The sequence below is a fragment of the Tamandua tetradactyla genome, chromosome 21, assembly GCF_023851605.1.
Source record: "Tamandua tetradactyla isolate mTamTet1 chromosome 21, mTamTet1.pri, whole genome shotgun sequence".
Taxonomy (NCBI): domain Eukaryota; kingdom Metazoa; phylum Chordata; class Mammalia; order Pilosa; family Myrmecophagidae; genus Tamandua; species Tamandua tetradactyla.
Window position 1 is genome coordinate 59,572,086 of NC_135347.1, and position 25,368 is coordinate 59,597,453.

Sequence of the window (25,368 nt, forward strand, 5' to 3'; positions counted from 1 at the left end):
GTCCCATTAACTAATGGCAGTTAAAAAATACGAGCACAAAGAAAATCACTATTGTAATCATTCTTCTTTCCAATCCACATTAAATAAACTTAAATCACAAATATTCCAAGTAAATTCTAACCCCTTTCATCCTTGGGCCTCAGTTTATTTTCCCACTAGTAAATACAGATCCTGCCACTAGACTGACAGGCTCCTTCCTACTGTGATTAGATCAACCTACATAGCCTGGGACAAAAGAAAGAGAAGTAAGAGAATTATTCTCACTTCTAAATAACTCAAAAGTAAGTCTACTCTCTATTAAGAAATAACAGTTAATCTGCTCTGTGGGGAGGGAGGACAGGAGGAATACACAGAGAAGAGAATAAACATACACCTTTGTAAAGCATACCATAAGAGAGAGACAATAGGAGAGGAGAGGGGAGGGGACAAAAGGGAGAAGAGGAGAAGGGAGGGGAAGGGAGGAACCATAACCAACATCCTTACTTAAAGGCAGCTCACACATCAGCTCAAATAAATTAACACCCCTATTTTGAAAATGGCAGCATAACCACGTTAAAGTATCATTTTGGAAAAAAAAAGTAATGACAAAGAACAAAATAAGAGAACAAAAGATGAATGCTGGCAATTTCTTTCTTTTTAAAATATTTTTATGGAGAAATCTTCACACACACATACAGCCCATCATAGTATACAATCAATGGCTCACAATATCATCACATAGTTGTGTATTTTTTCACGATCATTTTTAGGACCTTTGCATCACTCCAGAAAAAGAAATAAAAAGAAAAAACTCATAAACCCCATAACCCTTACCCATCTCTCCCACTGACAGACCACACTCACTGGTATTTCAATCTACCCAATTTTTCACCCTGATCACCTCCCTAGTAATTACTTTTTTATCCTTATTTTTTACTCGTCTATCCAAACCCTGAATAAAAGGAGCATCAGACACAAGGTTTTCACAATCACACAGTCACACTGTAAAAGCCAAATAGTTAATACAATCATCTTCAAGAATCAAGGCTACTGGAACACAGCTCAGCAGTTTTAAGTACTTCTCTCTAGCCACTCCAATATACCATAAACTTTAAAAAGGAATATCTACATAATGCATAGGAATAACCTCCGGAATAAACTCTTTGATTCTGTTTGAAATCTCTCAGCCACTGAAACTTTATTCTGTCTCATTTCTCTCTTCACCCTTTTAGTCAAGAAGGCTTTCGCAATCCCATGATGCTGGATTCCAATTCATCCCAGGAGTCTTGTCCCACAATTGCCAGGGAAATTTATACCCCCAGGAGTCAGGCCCCATGTAAGAGGGAAGGCAGTGAGTTCATCTACCAAGTTGGTTTAGAGATGGAGGCCACATCTGAGTGGCAAAAGAGGTTCTCTGGGGGTGGTGACTCTTAAGCATAACCATAAGTAGGCTTAGCTTCTCCTCTGCAGGACTAAGTGTCATAGGGGCTAACCCCAAAATCGAGGGCTCAGACTACTGAATTGGTTGCAAGAGTATCATCATGCTTGCAAGAACATCAGGAATTCCCCAAGTAGGGAAGTTTCATATTTCCTCCTTTCTCCCCAATCCCCCAAGGGAACTTTGCAAATACTTTTGTAATCTCTGCCCAAATTACTCTGGGATATATCAGGGAATCACACTAACCTATACAAACCAATAAGATCTCATTCTCTATACAAGATACCAGGTATTTATGGTGTTCAACTAAACTGACCATACAAGTTAAATTAGATAATGTACTACCCAAACTATAAATTTTGTACCAAACAAGTATCTCTCCCTTTGGTCTCATACAGAAGTTGAAATTTTAAAATATGGACCATATCATCCTTTACCCTGTATTTTGCTCTACCATAGTCCCATCCAGACCAGTTTTATTAATCTCTAGTCGAAGTCTGATCACTTTTTCAACTTTTCAAACAGTTGCTGTATGGAGAAATGTCGACTTTCACAGCTTCGGTGCTCTAACTTAGAGTCTCAGGTGTCACATAAATACCCAAAGTTTCAGGGAACGACCAAGTTATACACAAATAACTCAGTATCTCAGAATTTAGAAAAACAGTTACAACTCCTGAATATATGTGACTACTTGTAAGAGCTTACAGTCTAGGACCCCTAAACAATGGGGAATGCTAGCAATTTCTTAGAAAATATTTTTAATAACAACAACAAAAATCTCTGACTCTGGAAAATTCTTTTTTAAAATTAAATAACTGAAAGGCAAAACATGCTCACTGATAACTCATTGCTTTAATGCTTAAGTCAACAATACCTTATGAGTGCTCTTAATGATTGAAAGCCATAACAATAATTGCTAAAGTCTACAATGATCTCAGTTATTACAGAAATTGAATTTTTTTCTGGACTTGGATCCCCATTTAACACAACTAAACTAAACTCTTCCCCTTGAAATAGTATCTTCTCTCAGTTTCCATGACATTGCACTTTCCAGTTTTCTTTCTTCTTTGGCTTCTCCTACTCAGGTCTCAATAACTATTTCTCTACCACATTCTCAATGATGAGTATCTCAGAGCTTGCTCCTGAGTCCTTTTTCCCGAAACGCTATTAAAAAAGGTGAATTCCATCAAGAATTTGGGTGCCAATGACACTCTTCTTTATATAGGCTCAAAGTCCTTTATGCAAACCCTGTGGGACCAACTGTGTTTTGGAATTCTCAGGTTTTGGATTATTTAAATAAAGATAATATGGCACTGTTACTATAAATTCTTTAAAATCCTGCCACCAGCAGGATCTGCGATGGCACCTCTTTATCGAACATATTTCGGAAGGAAAACGTGTATACAGGCTAACAGGGACAAAGACTATAAAAGGTCTCATGTCAGTTGAGGTTAAGTTTTATGCCAAATGAATTACAGAAAAGAAAAGGTTTTCAGAGCTTTTGGGATTCAGAATTGTGGATAAGGGTCTATGGGCATGTACTTCCAGCCAGACTACATGGATTCTCCATAGAAACTGCCCACTTGATGTCTCCACTTAGGTATCTTACAGATATCTCAAACTTCACATGTTCAAAATTGAACATCTAACCCTCTCCTCTCCAAGCTAGTTCTTCATCTAGTCTTTCCCATCCATTTCTATCTACACAGACTTAAACGCTACAACATGGAAGTGATCTTGACCTCCTTCAGCATTCCCTTAGCCAACCCAGCCCTGACGTCTCCAAATGCATTCATTTCCCTGTTCTCCAAGGTCACCGCACAGGCCCTCATTGTTTCCCGCCTGACTACTTTACCTTTCAAATTAGACTTCTGACTCTCTTTGACCTCACTATAATCCATTATTTTCAAAGCTGCCTAAATAATATTTTTAAAATACAGGTGAGATCATGTCACATCCTACCTAAAACCCTTCAGTGGCTTCCCAGTGCTCTTAGAAGAAAACAGTGTTACTGAACCCTACATAACATGGTTCTGCCTATCTCTTCAGTCTCATTTCTTACCACCATCTATTCTTGCTCAGATTAAGTATTTTTTACTTTCTAGAACGTGATGGCTCTTTCACACCTCCTGGTCTTTAGAACCATGACCTGCAATGTCTAAAACATTCTTGTCCTATTAGTCTCTTACTCATTGCTCACGTCTCAGTTTTAAATATCACTTCTCCAAAAAGGCTTCCTTTTCTCCGTAATCCAAATTAGATGACTCTTAACTCACGAAAATCTGTTCTTTTCCCTTATAACACTCATCATAATTTATAATCTTATTTATTTAAGCTTATATATAGTATTTAACTTACATTATACAAAGTATTTAATGTCTGCCTCCTCTCTCTATACTGTAAATTCCATCTAGAATAGGAAGACATTTGTTTATGTACATATATACTGTATACACCTAGCACATCTAGCAGACAAAGATACAAGTCTTTTGATTTACTGAGATCTAAGTCATGACCACTTCAAGAGAGAAGACTCCTTACAGTCCAAGAAGCCAGATTCATAAAGTCCTTCTTTCATCCAGCACCTGGGAACTGCTGCAAAAAAAATATCCCTGCTGTCACAGAATTTACATTTTAGCAGGAGAAGAGAGACAATAAAAAATATGGGTAAAAGAGTCAGTGTTTGTCTCACTACATTGCTAGCCCTCAACCATGCTGGCTAAGAATGATCCAAAGAAAGGTTCCTCTACCTTATCACCAGAGTGAAGATGATGTGGAGCAGAGCTGCAGTCAACTCATGATGAACATGTAGCAGTACCAAGAAATAAACCTTGTAATATGTAAATAAATATTGATATTGTAAGCCACTAAGAGTTTTAGAGTCTTCTGTAACTTCAGCACACCTAGTCTATCCTGACTAATACAGTAACTAAAATACAAGGTATGTTAAATAATGAGGGCTAAGGAGAAAAATAAAGCAAGAGGAAGACAAGAAGGGAAGAAGTGGGAATTTTAGCTATGATCCATAAAATGTATTCATTTGAAACCTAAACCCGTAATTAAGGTTCCAAGAACACCAAATCAGATATAATTTATCTCAAGCTTATGAATTTTACTGAATCGTTTTCAGTGTTGTTCTTAAGCAAAATGAATTTTAAATCAGCATGGTTTTCACTATCTACCGATGCCCTCATTTAAATTATCTTTAAAATAACTCTTTTAGTCTCTTTGAATAATCCCTTAAGGCATCAAAAGTATTACATCTTGGTCCTATATCTGCAAAACAACATGCATATTGTTAAATAGCATTATAAAAACACTGATGCTGCACATCTTAACATTTATAATACTAAAAAATTATAAGACAGAAAAAGAGTCTATTACTTAATCTGTGTACACAAATACATTCCGTTTCCCTAACCAATAAAATCTGTACGTAGATTCAAAGCCTTTGAAATACCAACCTGAGCTGTTTCTGACATCTTCTGCTCAAAATCAGCTTTTGCTAATGCATATTTTTCCACATAGACTTTATAAGCATCTGTAGCTTTCTTAGACTTAACAGCTGCCTATAACAAAACAAAAACATTTAAAATTACACAATGATCTTTTTTCTTTCCTACGTTAATATGAAATAAATTAAAATACATTTCGACATGACTGTGACGGTTCATTCATGAGTCAACTTGGAGTAGGTTATGGTGTTCAGTTGTTTGGTCAAGGAACTGTGAGGCTATTTTGTGGATTCAAATCATTAGTCAGCTGATTGCATCTATGGATGATGACATCTGCAATTAACAAAGGAGACTGCCTTCAGCAATGAGAGAAACCTCATCCAATCATCTGAATGCATTAAAAGGAGAAATAATGATTGCATCAGTCAGAAAGAACTTCTCCCTCTATTTCAGACAGCTAGCTTTTTCTTGGGGAATTCATCACCTTCATTGGAGTTTCCAACTTGAGGTTTTGCCTGGGGAATTCAACATCAACCAAGTTTCGAACTTATGGCCTGCTCTACAGTATTTGGACTTGGCAATACCCACAGTCAATGAGACAATTCCTATGATAAATCTCCTATTATTCACTCTCTTATATATATATATATATATATATATATATATATATACATATTTATCTCCTGTCAGTTGTTTCTCTGGAAATTCCAAATACAATGACATATAACTAATTTTAATACTTTTTGTCAAATTCTTAGCCATTTTTTTTGTTGTTGCTATATTCACACAATAATTCAGGAATTAAATGCTAATTCTCCTTCCTCTCTGACAGAGAGAGAATAGTCTTATTTTATAACCCAGAGTAAGATTGCATTATAATATGATCATATTATAGTGGTACAGTGTACCTAAGAACATGATAACCCACTCTGGAAAAGTAATTCCCAGACAGTGTACAAAAAAATAGCATTAGGACATATTTGGCACTCCTTTCTATTGATGTCAAATCTTCCCTCTTTCTCTGAACATAATTACTAGCTACAGAGCTAGCTCATAAGTTGAAAAAATAGGTTTCCTTGATGTTCTTCAGTTCCTGTATTTCAGAAATCTATACTTATTTAAAATTTTTGCCTGTTTTTTCAAAGTTTTTATTTAAAAAACTGTTACTGCACTATTGTCATTCTAATTCAAGAATGTTATTCACACATTAAAAACTTAACATTAAATATTAGGCAGTAAGGAATACAAACTAAATTAGACAGATCTTTTCCTTGTTAGATACAGATCTTTTCTTCAAGGACTTCATAAAAGAGTTCAAATCTATACATTAAGCATAGAAATTGGTAGAAAGTAACAAAAAAACTTAGAAGTCAAGATGAATTCTATGGAAGACAGAGACTAAGTGAAAGGAAAGATGATGTGTGACTTGTGGGCTGGGGCAGACAGATGACTATCAAGAAACTCGACTATCCTTAGAAATAGGGTAACATATTGGGTAATTGGAGCTGAAGGGATACAGACTGTGCAACAGGACTGAATACAAAAACTCAGAAATGGACAGCACAATACTACCTAACTGTAATACAATTATGTTAAAACACTGAATGAAGTTGTATGTGAGAATGATAGAGGGAGGAGGGCTGGGGACATAAATGAAATCAGAAAGAAAGATGAACGTTAAAGATTGAGATGGTATAATCTAGGAATGCCTAGAGTGTATAATAATAGTGACTAAATGTACAAATTTTAAAAATGTTTTTGCATGAGGAAGAACAAAGGAATGTCATTACTGCAGGGTGCTGAAAACAGATGGTAATTAATATTTTAAAATGTCACCTATGTGTGAGACTAAAGCAAAAACTGTTACAAAATTTATATTTTGACTAGTGCATTTCCTAATATAACTTATGTAGATAGTTTGATTGAACATCATAAGTACTTGGAATCTCAGGTAGGACATGAGATTTTGTTGGTTTGTCCAGAGTGATGCGCCGATGAATCCCAGAGTGATTCGATCAGTGAGTGCAAAAGTATTTGCAAAGTCCCCTTCGGGGAATGGTGAGAATAGTGAGAAATTCAACTTCCCCAAGTTGAATTCTTGATATTCTCACAAGCAGTGTGGACAATCAAAGCTATAGGCTGAGCCCCCAGTCTTGGGGTTTGTTCATATGAAACTTAACCCCATAAAGGATAGGTCAAGTCTACTTAAAATTTAGGCCTTAGAGTCACCACCAAGAGAGCCTCTTTTGTTGCTCAGATGCGGCCTCTCTCTACAACCAACACAACAAGCAATCTCACCACCCTCCCCCTGTCTACGTGGGACATGACTCCCAGGGCTGTGGACCTTCCTGGCAATGTGGGACAGAAATCCTAGAATGAGCTGAGACTCAGCATCAAGGGACTGAGAAAACCTTCTCGACCAAAAGGGGGAAGAGTGAAAGGAGACAAAGTGTCAATGGCTGAGAGATTCGAAACAGAATCCAGAGGTTGTCCTGGAGGTTATTCTTATGCATTAAGTAGATATCATCTTGTTATTCAAGATGTAATGGAGAGACTGGAGGGAACTGCGTGAAAATGTAGAGCTGTGTTCCAGTAGCCATGTTTCTCGAGGATGACTGAATAATGATATAGCTGTCACAATGTGACTGTGTGATTGTGAAAACCTTGTCTTCTGATGCTCCTTTTATCTACTTTGGCAAGAAACGAGTAGAACATATGGAATAAAAATAAATAATACGGGGAACAAATGTTAAAATAAATGCAGTTTGAAATGCTAGTGATAAATGAAAGTGAGGGGTAAGGGGTATGGTATGTATAATCTTTTTTTGTGTTATTGTTTAATTTCTTTTTCTGTTGTCTTTTTATTTCTTTTTCTGAACTGATGCAAATGTTCTAAGAAATGATGAATATGCAACTATGTGATGATATTGAGAATTACTGAATATATATGTATAACAGAATTATATGTTAATGTTTTTGTTTGTTCATAATTTTTTTTAATAAATAAATTTAAAAAAAAAAGAAACTTGACTATCCTTAATGGACTGATCAATTCAGAGACAGCAAGACAGAGAAAGAGGGCTAGAGAAAATGAGAGGTTAAGGAAGACCAAACAAAGAGAAGCTGCAGGATTTCAGGATATAAAGATCTCTCATTTCTTAATCAGGTAAGAGATGGTCTGCTAAGTGTAAGGTAGAGTAAGGTAGAGCTGGGAGCTTAGAGAATGAAAACAGTTTGAAAGCATAGTTGTAGAGGATGTAACAGTGAGCAGATAGGCAAAAGGACTGCTAAGCCCCAGTGAAGGCCAAGTAAAGCTGGAAAACAGGGAATCTGGAGCAGAGCCAATCAATATCAACGTATCTTAATCTTCAGCTATTTTCAGAAACCTAGGAATAAGAACAGGAAACACAATTGGGTTTACCCAGAGAATTGTTTGACATGTGATACATACATCAAGGCAACTTTACATTCTTCCAAAAATATAATTGCATATATTAAGTGTATATATTATATACATTCCTGTCTTTTAAAATAAAGAACATAGGATGTCACTTTACTTGGAAAGTAAAGAAAACTGGTTTTGAAAACCAAAGAAACTGGATTCAAATTCTGGGTCTCATTTACTACCTATTTGACCTGCATAGTTCTCTCAATCCTAAAATGAGAACAATATCATCTATTTTTTAGGGCTGTAGTAGTGATAAAATATAATTATGTAAATGCTTAGCACAGGATCTGGCATATAGCAAGTCTACAAAATAAGTGGTACCTGCTATAATTATGGATTATTTTAAGGGACAATATCAGGAATATGCATCATTATATTTCACTGTTATATTAAGTTACATCTAAGAGTTACTTGTTGTACCGGGATCCCTGTCCCTAAAATAAATGGCTAAAAACCATAATAATTTTCTAGTTAGTTCCTTACAGATTTTTTTTTTACTCTTTTCCTACTATCAGGCCATTTGATGTTATTTTATAGTACTATTATTGTACTACAGCCTAGCCTTGTTCAAACATTTAATTAGAACAGATGGATATTTAGCATTTACTAAGTATTTTCACTGGGCCAAATACTGTAACCAAGTTCACTAGAAATTATTTTAGAAACAATTCTAAAGCATGGTTATCTGGGATTCCTTTTAGATCTTTTATGACAAGATGGTCTAGTTTCATCTTCCAAATACTTAAATTTTCAGTCTATACAACAAAGATTAGCAACCTACATAGTCCATAGAGTGATTTTTAATGACAAAGCCCAGTAAAATGATGTAGTCCCAGGGGCAGAGTCATTTTCTTTGCTTGATCCTCATCCTATTATCTACTCTTTTTCTTTCCTACCTATTCTTTGTCTAATAAATTGTGTCAGTTAATTAATGATAAAGGCATGAGGTGTGATCACGCCTCAGGACATGTGCTATATGCAAAAAGACTCAAAAAGATCGAAAAGTACCAAAGAATATAGCTATAATGACACTGTCCATACTTTTTAAAGTAATTTGTTTCACAGACTCTTTTCTATGCTTTTTACAGGCTCTGTATAAAAATAAGATATCTCCCCTTTTCATCTTACTAATCAACACTTTCTCTAATCTCTTTTCAATATTTAGTAATGTCTTAGTTTCTCAACAAGAAGGAAACTTCCTGGAGACAGAAAATGAAAACATATATTTATCCTTTAATAACTTTCATATCACCTAGCACCATGATAGCATATAGGAGGTATTAAAACATTATTTGCTACTGCATGCAAATTATCACTTTATAATCTAACAATAAATCTGAAAAATATCTGCATAAGCCATATTTAAAAGCAAGAATTGATTCTATACCTTTTACTTTAAATTAATAAATTACTGAATTAGGTTTTTTTAAATGTATTAATGAACAGGAAAAAATTCAAATAATATTTTGCAATAATGATTATTTTCCAAAGAGACATATGCTGTGTTGTTTTCTCATGCAAAAAGAATCTACAATCTAACAGAAGTAAAGGAATACACTGCCTGGAGGAATGCTGCTCCTTATAGAAGACCTATGATGTATTTCTAGAATGTAAGCAAAGTAAATATTTCACATTATTCATCACACTCAAAATTACAGGACTTTGAGAGATGGAAGGAAGTTCCTGAAGCATAATTTTTTCTTCCGATACTAAAGAGTCTCTAGAATATTCTCTAACTACTTTGCCACTTGAAATCTTTAGCGAGTAAAAGTGATAGAAATATTAATTGAAAAATTTTAAGCCAGCATATTTTCATAGCTTTATTTGTCCCACAATACTCTAAACTATAAATCTTGGGGTGGCCATTCATTCAACTCAGCATATGAACTAATCTGATCACTATATCTGACCACAAAATTATTGTCTTCATCTCAAAGGTTAAGGGCTTGTATTAACTCAATTGTGAACAGAAGATAAGTAAGTCTTTTGGAGACTACCTTATGATGCTAAGAAACATTGTAAAATTTCATTTCTTTTATTTGGAAATATGAAGGAAGACAGTTTTAAGTTCTGTCTTGTATTTTTTTATATCAGCAGTTCTTGATAGATAGGTAAAAATAATAATCCAGTATATTAAGGGAATTACATACCAACTTTAAGAAGCACTTTGGAAAATTGGCAAAAGAAGAACTTATTAATAAAGGAAGACAATTTTTGTTATAACAAAATTTTTCCTTTCACAAGGTGTTTAAGTAATGACAAAAAGATTTAAAGAAAACCAAGGGTATCATATAAATGGATGTAGAGGAATTTTAGAATGTAATTGTACTGGGAACATCTATGTATTTTTTAAAGCAAGAAACATGCATCATAGGAAGGAACTATACATCAATATCAAAGTATTTACATCAAAAAACTTTCTAAATAGCATAAATGCTTAGACATTATTATAAGTTCTTGGGCTAAAAATTATAAAACTAAATGCTCTAAGAAGGTAAAAGAGTTGTTCAGTGATATTCTCGCCTGCCAGGCAGGAGACCTAGGTTCGATTCACAGCCCAGGCATTTCCAAAAACAAACAAGCAAAATAGACAAAATACAAATAAACAAAAATTCAACAAAACGGTGCTGCAGTAATGGGATATCCCATGAAAAAAATGAAATGTGACCCCACCATACAGTATACAAAAAAATAAAACAAAAAAAAATTAAAAACTAAATGCTCTGGTATAATAAAATTGACCACTTTCGTAAAGTCATTATTAAAAGGGAAGTCGAAGCATTTGTTCTTAAATGAGGAAATTGAACTTTAAAAGCAACAGCTGGATAGTGGTGATAGCAGCAAAACACTGTGAACGTAATTAACAACACTGAACTGTATATTTGAATGTGGTTATAACAGGAAATGTTAGATTGCAGATATGGTAACAGAATAAAAAATTTTAGAAAAATTCATGGAACTGTACTACACAGTGAACCCTAAGTAAATCATGGACTACCATCAACAGTACAATTACTAAAATGTTCTTTCATCAATTGTAACAAATATTCAACATGAATGCAAGGTGTTAGTAATAGTATAGTATCTGAGAATTGTGTATTTTATGCATGACTGTAATTCTCAAATAATAATTCTCAAATAATGATAAAATAATAAAGCAATAGCTATAACAAATACATAAAGACAAAAAGAGGATTACACGTTACAAGGGGCAGGGGAGGGGAAATGATAAATTATTATTTAATGGGTACAGTTTCTATATGCAGTGATGAAAAATTTCTAACGGTGGTGATGATAGCACAATATTGTGAATGTAATTATCGCCACTGAATTTCACATATGAAAGAATTAAAATGGGAAATTTTGTGTTATGTATATAAGAAAATAGTTCTTTAAATGCAACAGTTACATCTCTTCTCATAAATAAATGACTGACAGATTATCTATGGAAATAAACAAGTTCTACATTTTATTAATTTCCTTAGCATTACAATAAATTTTCTGATATACAATCAGAAATGTTTAAGTGCCTATAATTTCTATAGTAACATCCTGTCCAAAAAAACATTATATCTAAGTATTTATAATTCACAATAGTGAGTTTAAGAAAAATAAGCGTTTGTGAGGATGAGAAGCATACTAAGTCACAATACCTATAAGTATTTGTTTTCAAGTTTATCAAGGAAAAATGGTCCAAAGCTCTGTCTTAAAAGTCTATATTCATATTAAAAAAAAGCTTCTTGTTATAGGCAAATAATTTACTTAGATCTGGATTGAAATATATTATAAATCAGAGCACCCACTAGTATCATTAGCAAAGGTGCCACCTCTAAGCAGAATAATAGGAAAAAGCACCCTTCCTCTGAGCTATCCACCATATAACAAGCAAGGAAAGAAGAGCACACACTGGATTTTAGTCACCAACTCACAACTTTTGTGTACTATCACGTTAGTGTCCTTCTAAATATGATAATCTAAAAGAAATCCTGACTTTCCAGAAGATGGTGGAATAGGATATGCTGAGTTCACCCCTGCTCCATGAAACAACTAGAGAAGTGATACAAAAACAACTGGGACAGCATTTCCAGGGTGCAAGTGACCTGAGTGTATCTTCTACATTACACAGGGAGGTCTTGAATGAAAAGCCACAGGAACTGGGATGAGCGAGAACAGGGTGAGCGTGCTCAGTCAGGATTCCACCAGGCATAAGAGGAGGCGCCCAGGAAAGTGCCTGGCTAGCTTAGAAGATCAGCCTCCTCAGCTCAGCAGCTAAGAGTTCCCCTGGAGAACCCAGAAGCAAGTAAACTCACAGACACTATCCAGCTAGTGCACAAGGCCTACTCTACCCTTTCCATATGGGGGCCCAGAACCCTCAGGAATGCAGACAGAGAGGTGGGGATGAGGACTCAAGCCACGCCACGCTCCATGCCAGAGCACTGCGCCACTGTACTCCACACTGCAACCATGCTATGCTCTGTGCCCCCAAATGGCACCACACACCCCCACACTGGCAGTTGAAATACCCACTCCCATAGCCCACGGTCATTTCAAGTGGGAGCCTGGGGGCTACCAGACCCATCGGGCCCCTAAGCAGAATTTCCACTGAGGTGCACAGTGCCCACCACCCAGCCCCAGGGTTGGTGGCTTTCACAGTATACAGGACCAACAGACCAGGCTGGAATAGAGGCAAGCCTGAGGGGAAGAGGAGGCCCAAGAGCACCATCTGCTGGGAAGAAACAGAAAGTGAAAGCCTGGCAAAGGACCTTAATCCTAGTTTTAAATAGACCCTCAAGTAGAGATGCATCCCCTGCATGAGGTCTAGGTCTTGGTTTGGCAGGGAATTACTTCAGTACACCACTATCCTCTATAGATGGAACAAGCAGCAGAGGACCAACAAGGAAACAGAGAATGTAAATCAGACCTAAAAGATAAATACAGACCATTACACACCAAAACACTTGGATATACATTATTCTTTTGCTCATGGAACATTTTCCAGGACAGATTATAGGCTGGGACACAAGCAGGACGTAATAAATTTAAGAAGACGGAAATTATTCAAAGTACTTTCTCTGATCACAATGGAATGAAGCTGGAAATAAATAACCACTGAAGAATGAGAACATTCACAAATACACAGAGATGAACTAACACACTCTTAATCAATGGATCAACGAAGAAATTGCTAAAGAAACTGGTAAATACCTGGAGACGAAATGAAAATGAGAATACAACATGTAAAAACTTAGGGGATGCGGCAAAGACATTGCTAGAGGGAAATTCACTGCCCTAAATGTCCCTATTAAAAATGAAAAAAGAGCAAAAATCGATGACTTAGTGCTCATCTGGAAGAACCAGATAAAGAACAGCAAACTAACCCCAAAGTAAAAAGAAGAGAAAAACAAAGATTATAAGCAGAGGTAAATGAACTGGAGAACATAAAAACAATAAAAACAATCAATAAAACCAAAAATTGGTTTTTTAAGAAAAATCAATGAAATCTGGCTAGACTGACAAAGAAAAAAAAACAGAGAATGCAAATAAAGAAAATGAGAAATGAGAGGCAGATTGTTAATTTGGACCCTGAAGAAATAAAAAATAAAATCATAAGAGGATACTATGAACAGCTAACTATATGCCAACAAACTAGACAACGCAGATGAAATGGACAAATTCCTACAAACACACGAACAAGAAAACCAATGAAGTAATACAGCACATTAACAAATCGAAAGGGAAAAGTCACATGAGCATCTCGATTGGTGCTAAAAAAGCATCCGACAAAACTCACCATCCTTTTCTGATGAACACACTTCAAAAGGTAGTAATCAAAGGGTACACTTCCTCAACATGATAAAGGGCATATATCAAAAACACACAGCCAGTATCAAACTTAACGGGTAAGAGGCTAAAGCATTCACCCTAAGATCAGGAATGAGAAAAGGATGCTGTCTGTCACCACTATTACTCAACATTGTGTTAGATGTTCCAGCTAGGGCAATTAGACAAGAAAAAGAAATAAAAGGTATCCAAAATTGGAAAGGAAGTAGTAAAACTAATTATTTGCAGATGACATGATCCCATACTTGGAAAATCCTGAGAAAGCTATGACAAAGCTATTTGAGTTAATAAATTCAGCAAATTGGAGGGATACAAGATTAATGTGCAAAAATCACTAATATTTCTATACAAAGTAATGACCTACCAAGCAGACAATTTAGGAAAAATATCTATTCAAAATAGCAACTAAAAGTATCAGTATATAGGAATAAATTTAACTATGGATATTAATGGACCTGTACACAGAAAACTACAAAATACTGCTAAAAGAAATTAAAGAAGATCTAATGGGGGAAAGACATTTCCTGCTCATGTATAGGAAGGTTAAATGTCATTAAGACATCAGTTCTATCCAAATTGATCTACAGATGCAATGCAATGCCAATCAAAATTCCAACAATCTATTTTGAAGACTTGGAAACCTAGTTATCAATTCATTTGGAAGGGAAAGAGCTAAATAAGTCCTAAAAAAGAAGAACCAAAGTGGGAGGACTAACACTTCCTGATTTTAAAGCTTATAAAAGCTACAGTCGTCAAAACAGCATGCTACAGGAACAAAGACAGAAGTACTGACCAGTGGAATCAAACTGAGACTGCGTGAGATAGACCACGAAAATTACAGTCAACTTATCTTTGATGAGGACTCCAAATCCAATGAATTGGAATAGAAAACTCCTTTCAATAACTGGGCATAGGAGAATAGGATCTCAATAGCCAAAAGAGTGGAATAGCACCCTTACCTTACACCCTATTTAAAAATTAACTCAAAGTGGATCAAAGACCTAAATATAAGAGCAGTACCATAAAACTGCAACAGAAAACATAGAGAAACACCTTCAAGACCAAGCCAAGAAGGTAGCTTCTTAAACTTTATACCCAAAGTACAAGCAACACAAGAAAAAATAAATAGGAATGCCTCAAAATCAAATGCTTCTGTACCTTAAAGGACTTTGTCAAAAGGTGAAGAGGCAGCCAACTCAATGGGTTAAAATATTTGGCAATCATATATTGGATGAAGATTTAATATCCTGTATACATAAAGAAAACATACAACCTAACAACAAAACAACAAACAACCCAATTATAAAATGGACTAAAGATATGCACAGACATTTTTCTGAAGAGCAAGTACAGATGGCTAAAAAGCACATGAAGAGACGCTAATTTTAATACCATTCTTTAGGGACCTACTATTTTGTTTTATCTATTCCTTTTGATTGCTAATTGTGGTGTCTTGAAGAGAACGTGTTTTCAAATTGTGAACTCACTGTGCCTCATCTTTTCCCTCTAATTTTCATTTACTGTACAAATTTTAGAGAAAATTTGTACAAATTCCATCAACCATTTTGATTTTTCCACATTTTCTTCCACTTTTGCCCATGTATGTACACTTTAAATTAATACAGGTACTATAAAGTTTCCTTTTCTAGAGGGTATCTCAAATATTTCCACAAAGAAAGCTTTTAAAATTATCATTCTGTATGAGATATTCCATATGAAACAAGTGAATGATTAAACTGTTTTGAAAGGGGAAAAAAACTACTTTTAATTAAAAAGTAGTTTTTAAATTAAAACATGAGAGGGGTAAAGGGCTACAGTTTTCCATAATACTACAAAAATGCTGCTCAATGTCAGAAATAAATCATCCATAACATACATTTAAAGCTGACCTTCAAATATCAATGCCTTTCAATATATACCAAAGTCTTGCTTCAAAACTGTTCACCTCACTGTTAGACTTTTTACCAAGTACTATTTCATCAATTACCTTACTATGAAAATGCTCTACAAATACGTCATTAACATAAGGAAAGCATTCTTTTATGTCTGCTAATCGGCTTACCATACACAATATATTTTATAAACCTACTTTTATATCAAGTAAATCGCTAATGCTGAGACACTGTCATCTTGCAAATGAGATCATTTTCGAGTTTGAAGATTAAATGAAGTCTTGTATGTGAAAGTGCTTTCACACAACAGAGATGCTATTTTTATTCTGATTACCTTTTCTATTTCTCTTTGTGTAGCTCCTTCCTTTTTCAGACGCTCCTGTTCTACACACTTAGCATTATAATTTTCCTTGGATTTCTGGAGAGCCTGAGTTATGCTCTGAATGGTTTGAACAGCTTCCAGAGTTCCTGAAACTTCTTCTTTAGTCTGTTTGGTATAAAATGAATCATAAAAAATGACTGAACTGTAAAGCACTCATTATCTAGCCAATCAATTCTTCAGCAAGAAAAAAGTGATACCTTTTTATGAGATTTTACTTGTTCTTCTCCATACTTCTGAACTTCCTTAATTAATTCCTGTAATTTTCTAACAAGTTCCAAGTGACAATTTGCTAATTTCTCTGTAGATGTTTTGAACACATCCCACATTGGTGCAAACGTTCTAGAGGAAAGAAAAAACATGGGAATAATTTACCAAAAGGAGAAAAAAGTGAAAGGCTCCAAATGGAACCAAAGGAAACAATAATGCTATATACAGCAATTTTAATTTGGTCCAAGATAAAATTAAAATTAATCAAAACGAAATGACTGACTTACTGACATTAATTTCTTGATCCCTGATTATTTAAAATATTTGGGGACCTCAGGTACACAGAAATGGGTTGACTACTTATCACAGGTCTGGCCATGCCCCCTTTTATTTAATGGCATCATATTTTCTGAGTTGATTTGGCTATTTATACTTGTACTAGAAGCATTTCTACTGCTATCTATTTTAAAATTTAACTCTATTATCAAACTCCAATTTCAGGCTATTTAATATTCCATTAAAGTATTTCATTAAAATACATTTTTTTCTGAATTTAAACATAGAAAAGTCAAATATGTACTTTTTAAAAAATTCCTCATCATTAATAATTACGTAAGAATTATTTCAGAGTACATTATCTGAAACCTTTGGGCATCATAATTTTATATAATTGTATATTTTAATGACATACACATACTAAAGGTTATGGGATGCATGCCATAACTTCCTATCACTTTTTCCCAACACCGAAGATTTTTAAATGCCAGCAGACTCAAGCACAACCAAGGATCACCACATTATGAGATCCTGGATCACACCCAGGATGCCAATGACCACTTTAAACTGATACGGTGGTTAGTGGAGAATGATCTAAGGATAATTTTATCCCATGTTTTGCTCAGGCATTTCTTCAAATATTTTCACTAGTACTTGCTTTAAAGTGGTCTCTATATTAAAATTCCTTAAAAGAAAAAAAAAGTAGCAATGATCACTAGGCAAGAAGTCAGAGAAAGAAATTGTTTATTCAAATATATACTTGATGCCAATTATTATATTAACTACCCAGTAGGAAAGCTAACTGGCAATAATCATTTCATGCAATAAAAAAGAGGTTCAAAGAGGGTAATTAAAATCCTTATAACAGGACTGTTCTGATTGGATCTCATTTCACATTTTAAAAACCTAATCAGCACTAAATTTGGCAAGTACTTGGACAGAAAATTTCAAGAGAAAATAAGATACATGAAAAGTATCCACTCACTACAGCACCAAAATAGATGTACCTCACTTTCAAGTAAACCTGATATACAATAGTTTTCAATAGTTTTTTGCCTTCTCAAAGCAGATAACATGGCAGTAGTCACTTACTATACCAGAGGATTATTTACACCACAATGGGGCCCAAGATTTCTTTAAATATAGACTTCTCTAAGAAATTTCAAATATCATTCAATTTTTAAAAGTTGATCTACAACTTTTTTCCAGAAAAATAATATATGTTGTAAAATAAGCACTGAAAAAGAAAACTGACTAATCAGAAATATGTTGAAATGCAACTGAATACAGGGTAAAGGCAATTTCTTGCCAAATAATACTTCATTAAACAAGAACATTAACATTTAAAATATATATAAATATAAATATATACATATATATATACACATAGCAATAAATCTCAGGTACAATTTAACAAGAAATTACAGAACAGATTTCAACGTTTGGGATGGGTTACAGTTCCACAATTTTTCCTTCTAACTGCTCCAAGACACTGGAGACAAAAAGAAATATCAATACGACGATTCAGCAGCCATGCCCATTTGTTAAATCCTATCTCCTCTGTCATAACATTTCCTTCTCCTTTGATCCTTCTCCCAATCTTTAGGGCTATGCCCATTCTAACTTTTTTATGTTGAAAAGGGTGTTGACAATATAGGATAGAGGGATGGAATTAGTTGATGTTCTTAGAGAGACTGGTCCTTCTGCGTTTCAGGACTTATCTGAAGGTCATAGGTTTCTGGACAGCAAACTTAGTGCCATGAAACCGTTTACAGAATCTCAGAGCCCTAGGTGTTCTTATGAATACCAGTATTTAAAATCCAGATGATCTTAAGAGATGACACTAATCCAAAAAAAATAAAATTCCTCTTTATTATACATGAAATGTGCACATTCCAAAATCAGAATGTGGTCAGTAACTTTGTTATCATGAGACATGGTTGCAGTCGATCTACGTTTCTTCTATCTTCCACCTGGAAACTAAGAATAGGGTAACATTTCCTATAATAAAATCAAGGCCAATTGGTTAAAGTTAACTTTCTTCATTCCAATTATTCTCGGGCTTTTCTAATGTAATCAATAAAGAAAAAAGTATGTTTTAGAAGAGGCATGTCAACATGGAGTCTTTAAAAATAGGAGGCTTTCAGAAAAGTGAGAAGATGATAAAAAGAAGAAGGCACTTGTGGTGGAGGGAGGAGAAAGGGTAAGGAATTGGAGTATAATTACAATTATACAACTGGGAGTATAAAAAATATAGCTGTCAACTGCCACTTTCCACTCTTCTATAGGTGAAAAGGGTGGTAGCTCTCTAGCATTCATAGTCAGCATACAGGTCTACAAATGATCCTCTCAGCTTGTGGTCAGCACTTACATAATGGACAGTATCAATAACCTGAGAATGAACTGAAATTCCAACTACTCTTTGACCAGGACACAAAGTACAAACTTTTGTATAAACTCATTCAATCTCACTATTAAGAGTTTCTATGAAATAGTCATTCTTAACCATTTTTGAGGTCACACTCTCGTGAATCTGATAATTGATACACCCTCATTATCAGAAATATGCATTAATACCTATACAAAATTTTGCATAAAATTTCAGGGAATTCACAGATTCACTGGAATCCCAGAACTACAGGCATCCTTAACTCAATAACACTATAAAAATATCTTAAAATACATTTATTATTTCAACATCCTAGCAAAACTATTACATTTTCCCAAGTTTTAGATATTTAAATTCTACTCCATAAGTATTCAAATATTCCTTTCAGAGTTGTTATGGGTTCAGATTATTGATTATTTAATAAAGTGTTATTTTAGGTGAAGTTTTAAACATCACTGTTAAACTGCAACAGAATTTAAGTGAATGTACAGAAAATTAGAAGATACTTTGTATATATGTAACATATTCATAATTTCAAAAGCACACTAACTGAGATACTAGTGGTCAATGAGAGGGAGGTGTAAGGGATATTGTGCGTATGAGTTTTTTTTTTTATTTCTTTTGCTGGAGTGATGCAAATGTTCAAAAAAATGATCATGGTGATAAACACAACTATATAATGATATTGTGAGCTGCTGATCATATACTATGTATGGAATGACTGTATGCCAAGAATATTTGTATGTTTAAGTTTTTACAATAAAAATATTTTTTTAAATTACACTACTAAATGATTAAATAGTTTAATAAAGTGGAAAAATGTTTCATTTACTTCAACTGCATTAACTGATTCAACAAGTTCAATTTTATTTTCTAACAACTCAAAATATCAAAAACATTCATATAGACAGTTTAAATAAATACATAATATACTGATAAATTTATGAATAACTATATTCTCAATGGGAACCTATATTTTCAAGAACTTTGCTAAATAAATACGGAAAAAAGAAAAGAAATCAACTCACCCAAGTTGTGAATAATTGCCTGCCGATTTTGCTAGTTTTGTCATTGACCTGGAATATGCCTCTTCTATTGTAGCTCTGTTAAATCGAAATTCCTTATTATAATATCTCTTGTTTAATGATCAAAAACATAGCAAAATTATAAAACTACAACTACAACTGTAAAATAAAAGGATATCTCAAATTAAAAAGTAAAAATCAGTAGGTATATGGTCATGAATTTCTGTTTGATCTTTAAATACCCTTTTGCACATCTACTCTAAATAGTTTGGTATAGAACTAAGAGAATTTATACCACTTAAAATAGGTGCTCTTTTTTCTTTATAAACAACAGTTACTTGACAGGAAGTACAAGAATGCTGATACTTGAATTATCTTTGTGAACTGATTCACTTCAATAACTCATTTGAATTTTTTTTTCTTGGTGTACTTAACATTGTTTTATTATTCCTCAATATTCTGATGTCATTATCGTTTACATTTAATAGAGCAAGAGACTCATAAAAATCATTTGCACAGAACTAAATATGAATCATCAGCAAGTCTAAAATCCTGAATTTGAGCTTAATTTATTTTGTATTAGATCTAAAACACTAACCAGTAAGTACCTTACACTTCAAAACTGAATTTTATATAACCATTATTTAGTGCATGGGAATCTAGAGTTTTAAAAGATTCAACAGAAGCTATGAAATATGGAATAAAAAAATGAAACAAATTATTCTATAAACACATAATCTACAAGTACAAAATATGTGGCTGTCTTGGTATTCTTAATATTATAAACCTTAAGTTCTACTCTTATATTTTCCATACTTACCCTGGCTCTTGCCAATTTTTGCTAAACTTAACAGTGGGACATTCTACAACTACCACTGTTCATCTAATTACTTAAGAGGTTCAGCTAACTTTTTGTTTCAGTGTCCAAACCCACGCCTCTACACTGTTCTTGCACTAAATCATCTGTCAATATTTCTAACTGCCTAAAGCGGAACTATACTTGGATATCTTAATCACATCAAATTCAGAATATCCAAACTGAGTTCAACTCTAAAGGCTTTCCCAAACCCATCTCCACAAAACCAGCACTCTAACTAAAAAGAAATATCAAACAGCAACTGCCTCTCACTGAGAGCATTGTGACATTTTTCTGTTCCTTTAAACATTTCTGTATTCCCTGTATTTATTATAATACAAGTGAATATCTTAGAATCCAAAAATATAAACACAGGGGAAAATATTAGTATCTAAATGGGTAAGTTAAACAGCAATAAAAAAAAAGGTTCAATTTCCAATAACAGTAAACTAGATAAACCTCGAAGTGAACTGACTTAGACATCAGAGTTAAGAAGGCAGCTGAGAGTCAGTAGGCCAACATCCAACAGAGGGATACTCAGAGAAGTGAGCCATGTATGTGGGCAGCTTTTCCCTTGGGAATACCTAGAAGAGGCAGCTGAGAGGCCGAGAAATGGAGTAGTTACTGATAGCCTCACGGGGCAACCAAGAGAAAATTTAAGAGTTCAGGCCTACCAAATGCGGGAAGTATGGTAAATCCCAGGCCCTTTAAGTTGAGATTCCAAAAGGCAACACCCCAGGAGTAAGGATGAAACGCAGGTAGACAGGCCCTCACAGGAACTGCTAACCAGATCTTTTCAGACTCCGCTATTGGATCCTGCGTGGACATATGTCCAAAAATACTCATAAATAAACCAGGAACATAAGAACACAATACAACATGAACACAAGGAAAACAAATTAGCACAGTTCCAAATGTTAAGAATATCATGCTTGTTATAGCCGCTCTCTCTCTCAGCCAACACGGCAAGAAAATTCACCGCCTTCCCCCTCTCTACGTGGGACATGACTCCCAGGGGTATGGACCTTCCTGGCAACGTGGGACAGAAATCCTGGAATGAGCTGTGACTCAGCATCAACAGTTTGAGAAAACCTTCTTGATGGAAAGGGAGAAGAGCAAAATGAAACAAAATAAAGCGTCAGTGGCTGAGAGCATTCAGAGGTGAGAGGTTATCCTGGAGGTTATTCTTATGCATTATATAGATATTCCCTTTTTAGTTTATGGTGTATTTGAGTGGCTAGAGGGAAGTACCTGAAACTGTAGAGCTGTGTTCCAGTAGCCATGTTTCTTGAAGATGATTATATAACAATATAGCTTTCACAATGTGACTGTGTGATTGTGAAAACCTTGTGTATGATGTTCCTTTTATCTATGGTATGGACAGATGAGTAAAAAATATGGTAGGAAATAAATAATGGGGGGAACAAAGATTAAAATAAATTGAGTAGACTGAAATACTAGTGGTCAATGAGAGGGAGTGGTAAGGGGTATGGCATGTATGAGTTTTTTCTTTTTTATTTCTTTTGTTGGAGAGATACAAATGTTCAAAAAAATATCACGGTGATGAATACACAACTTTGTGATGATATTGTGAGCCACTGATTGTAACCATGTCAAGAATGTATGTTTCTTCGTTGTTTATAATAAAAATATTTTTAAAAAAATATATCATGCTTAAACTTTTGAATTCATATATTACATTCAAAGAGATAATAGATTACATCAAGAATTTTAGCGGAGACCTTGAAATGGAGGAGAGCACATCAAATCCGAGACAGAAAACAAATTTTAGATCTGAAAATACAATAACCAAAATTACTATTTCAAAGGATGGGTTTAACAGCAGATTCAGTACATATACTGAGAATCAGTAAACTGGGAAATACATGAGAAGACTATCACAGAATGAAGCTTGCAGAAACAAAAAGGAAACAAAATGATGATCATACATCTATGTGATGATATTAAGAATTACTGATTGCATATGTAGAATAGAATGATTTCTAAATGTTGTTAGTTAATTTTTTTTAATTAATTAAAAAAAAGAAAACAGGGAGAGACATAAAGGGTAACACAAGAAAGTCTAATATATGTGTATAGAGAGAAAGAATGGGGCAGAAAAAATTTTAAGAGATAATAAAGGATAATTTTTTTTTTAACTAACAAAAGATATCAAATCACAGATACAAGAAATTCAACAAACCCTAGGAGGATAAAGATAAATCATAGTAAAACTGCTGAAAATCAAGGAAAAAAAAGTTAAAGCTTAAATCAGTCAAATCTCTACCACCACCAAAAATTACCTTCAAAAGAACAATAATTAGACTGAGAGCAAACATCTCAACAGTAGCTGGGTGATCTTTAAAAATCTGAAAGAAACTATCTGCTAATTAGAATTCCATACCCAGAGAAATATTCTTTAGAAATGCGAGTAAACCGCTAATAAATAATGGACCCAAGTTTGGATCATCAAGGGCCACTAATATCACAAAACAAATATAACCAGGTATTATATGCCGCCAATGGAAGCAGACTACCACATTTATGATTATTCTTGTCAAAATACTGAATTTGATCAAGCTGCTAGGTTAAATGCCAATTTACAGGCAATACAAAGGCAAAGAAAAACATTAAGTAAAACTATGGTTATACAATTTATACAATTAGCAAAATCCAGGATGTGGGACACAAATAACCTAGTTTCTATAACAACCACAAAAGGGGGAGGCACAAAGAAAGGTCATATAGATAAGAGAGTAGAAAGACGCATCAACCAAATGTAATATATAGATCCTCCTGGGATCCTGAATGGAAGAAACCAACTTTGTGTGTCTATGTATGTGCGTGTATTGTGTTGTATGCATGCGTGACAATGAGGAAAATTGAGCACTGACTGGATATTTGATGATAATAAGGAATTACTACTACATTTTTAGATGGGATAACATACTGTGGTTATGTTTTTTAAAAAACCCTTATCTTCTAGACATAAATCTGAAATGTAAACGGATGAAAAGTAATGTTTCTGAATCTAAGAAGTGCTTCAAAACAATCCAGTAGTAGGACATAAACAGAACAAGAGAAGCTATGTTTGATAACTGCTGGAGCTGGGTGACTGCTACATGGAGACTGATTACACTAAGCATATTACTTATTTTTTATTTTTTTTGCATGGGCAGGCACTGGGAATCAACCCCAGGTCTTGGCATGGCAGGCGAGAACTGTGCCTGCTGAGCCACTGTGGCCCGCCCAGCATATTACTTTGGTATGTTTTACATATGTTTGAAATTTTCCATAGTAAAAAGTTTTTTTAAATGAAGACAAATTAAAAATATGATCAGAAAAATAAAACTGAGATAATTTATCACCAGAAAACCAAATGAAAAGGACTACTAAAAAAGATATTTTTAAAGCAGAAGAAAAATGGCCCATGTGGAGTATTACAGAAAAAGTAAATAATTTCAATAAATCTCAAAAAACAATGACAATATAAGAAATACAAAAAAAAAACAGAATACTAAAATACATAAGATCTGATCTCACATACCAAATGGATTAGACAGAACTTTTTCTCAGTTAATTATTAATTTTGTTAAATGAATAACAGTATAATTATTTTTTCCAATCCTTAGCTGTTAAAGATACATACTTAACTATTTATTGACATAAAGATTTAATTCCAGGGAATTGCTTTAAAAAAGACGGGGAAAAAAAACGCTAAAAAGCATTGAAACTGTGCTACAGTTTATTACATGGTGATTTATGCTATTTTCTACTTTTGACTAAGTTTAAAAATTGTCACAACAAAAAGTTAAAAAAAATACACAAAAAATGGCATACAAAGTATAAACACACACATGCACACACAAATGGTATATATTTCCATAACAAAAGTTTAAAAAATGGAATATGTTTTATTTCCATAACAAAAAGTTAAAAAAAAAATCCTCCCCACTCTAAAATGCATAAGGCTTAAAATGTAAGTCAGAAGAATAAGCTAATCAAGGGAGGAAAATAGAATTAAAAAAAAAATAAGCCAAAAGAAGGCAAGAAAGAAAAGACAGAAATTATAAAATAGGTAGGACAGGGCAGGCCATGGTGGCTCAGCAGGTAAGAATGCTTGTCTGCCAAGCCCGAGGACCCGGGTTCGATTCCCGGTGCCTGCCCATGTAAAAAAATA

At 34.2% G+C, this 25,368-nt stretch overlaps 1 protein-coding gene across 7 annotated transcripts in view; it reads right to left on the reverse strand.

Annotated features, from left to right (window-relative positions):
* Positions 1-25,368, reverse strand: part of FCHO2 (FCH and mu domain containing endocytic adaptor 2) — a 206,126-nt gene that overhangs the window by 149,879 nt on the left and 30,879 nt on the right. For all 7 annotated transcript variants that reach the window (XM_077139486.1, XM_077139484.1, XM_077139481.1 and 4 more), the window contains exons 3-6: positions 20,336-20,410; positions 16,633-16,774; positions 16,388-16,540; positions 4,882-4,986 (exon numbers count right to left, since the gene is read on the reverse strand). In XM_077139486.1, coding sequence (XP_076995601.1) covers positions 4,882-4,986; positions 16,388-16,540; positions 16,633-16,774; positions 20,336-20,410 — 475 coding nt within the window. The remainder of the gene's footprint in view (positions 1-4,881; positions 4,987-16,387; positions 16,541-16,632; positions 16,775-20,335; positions 20,411-25,368) is intronic.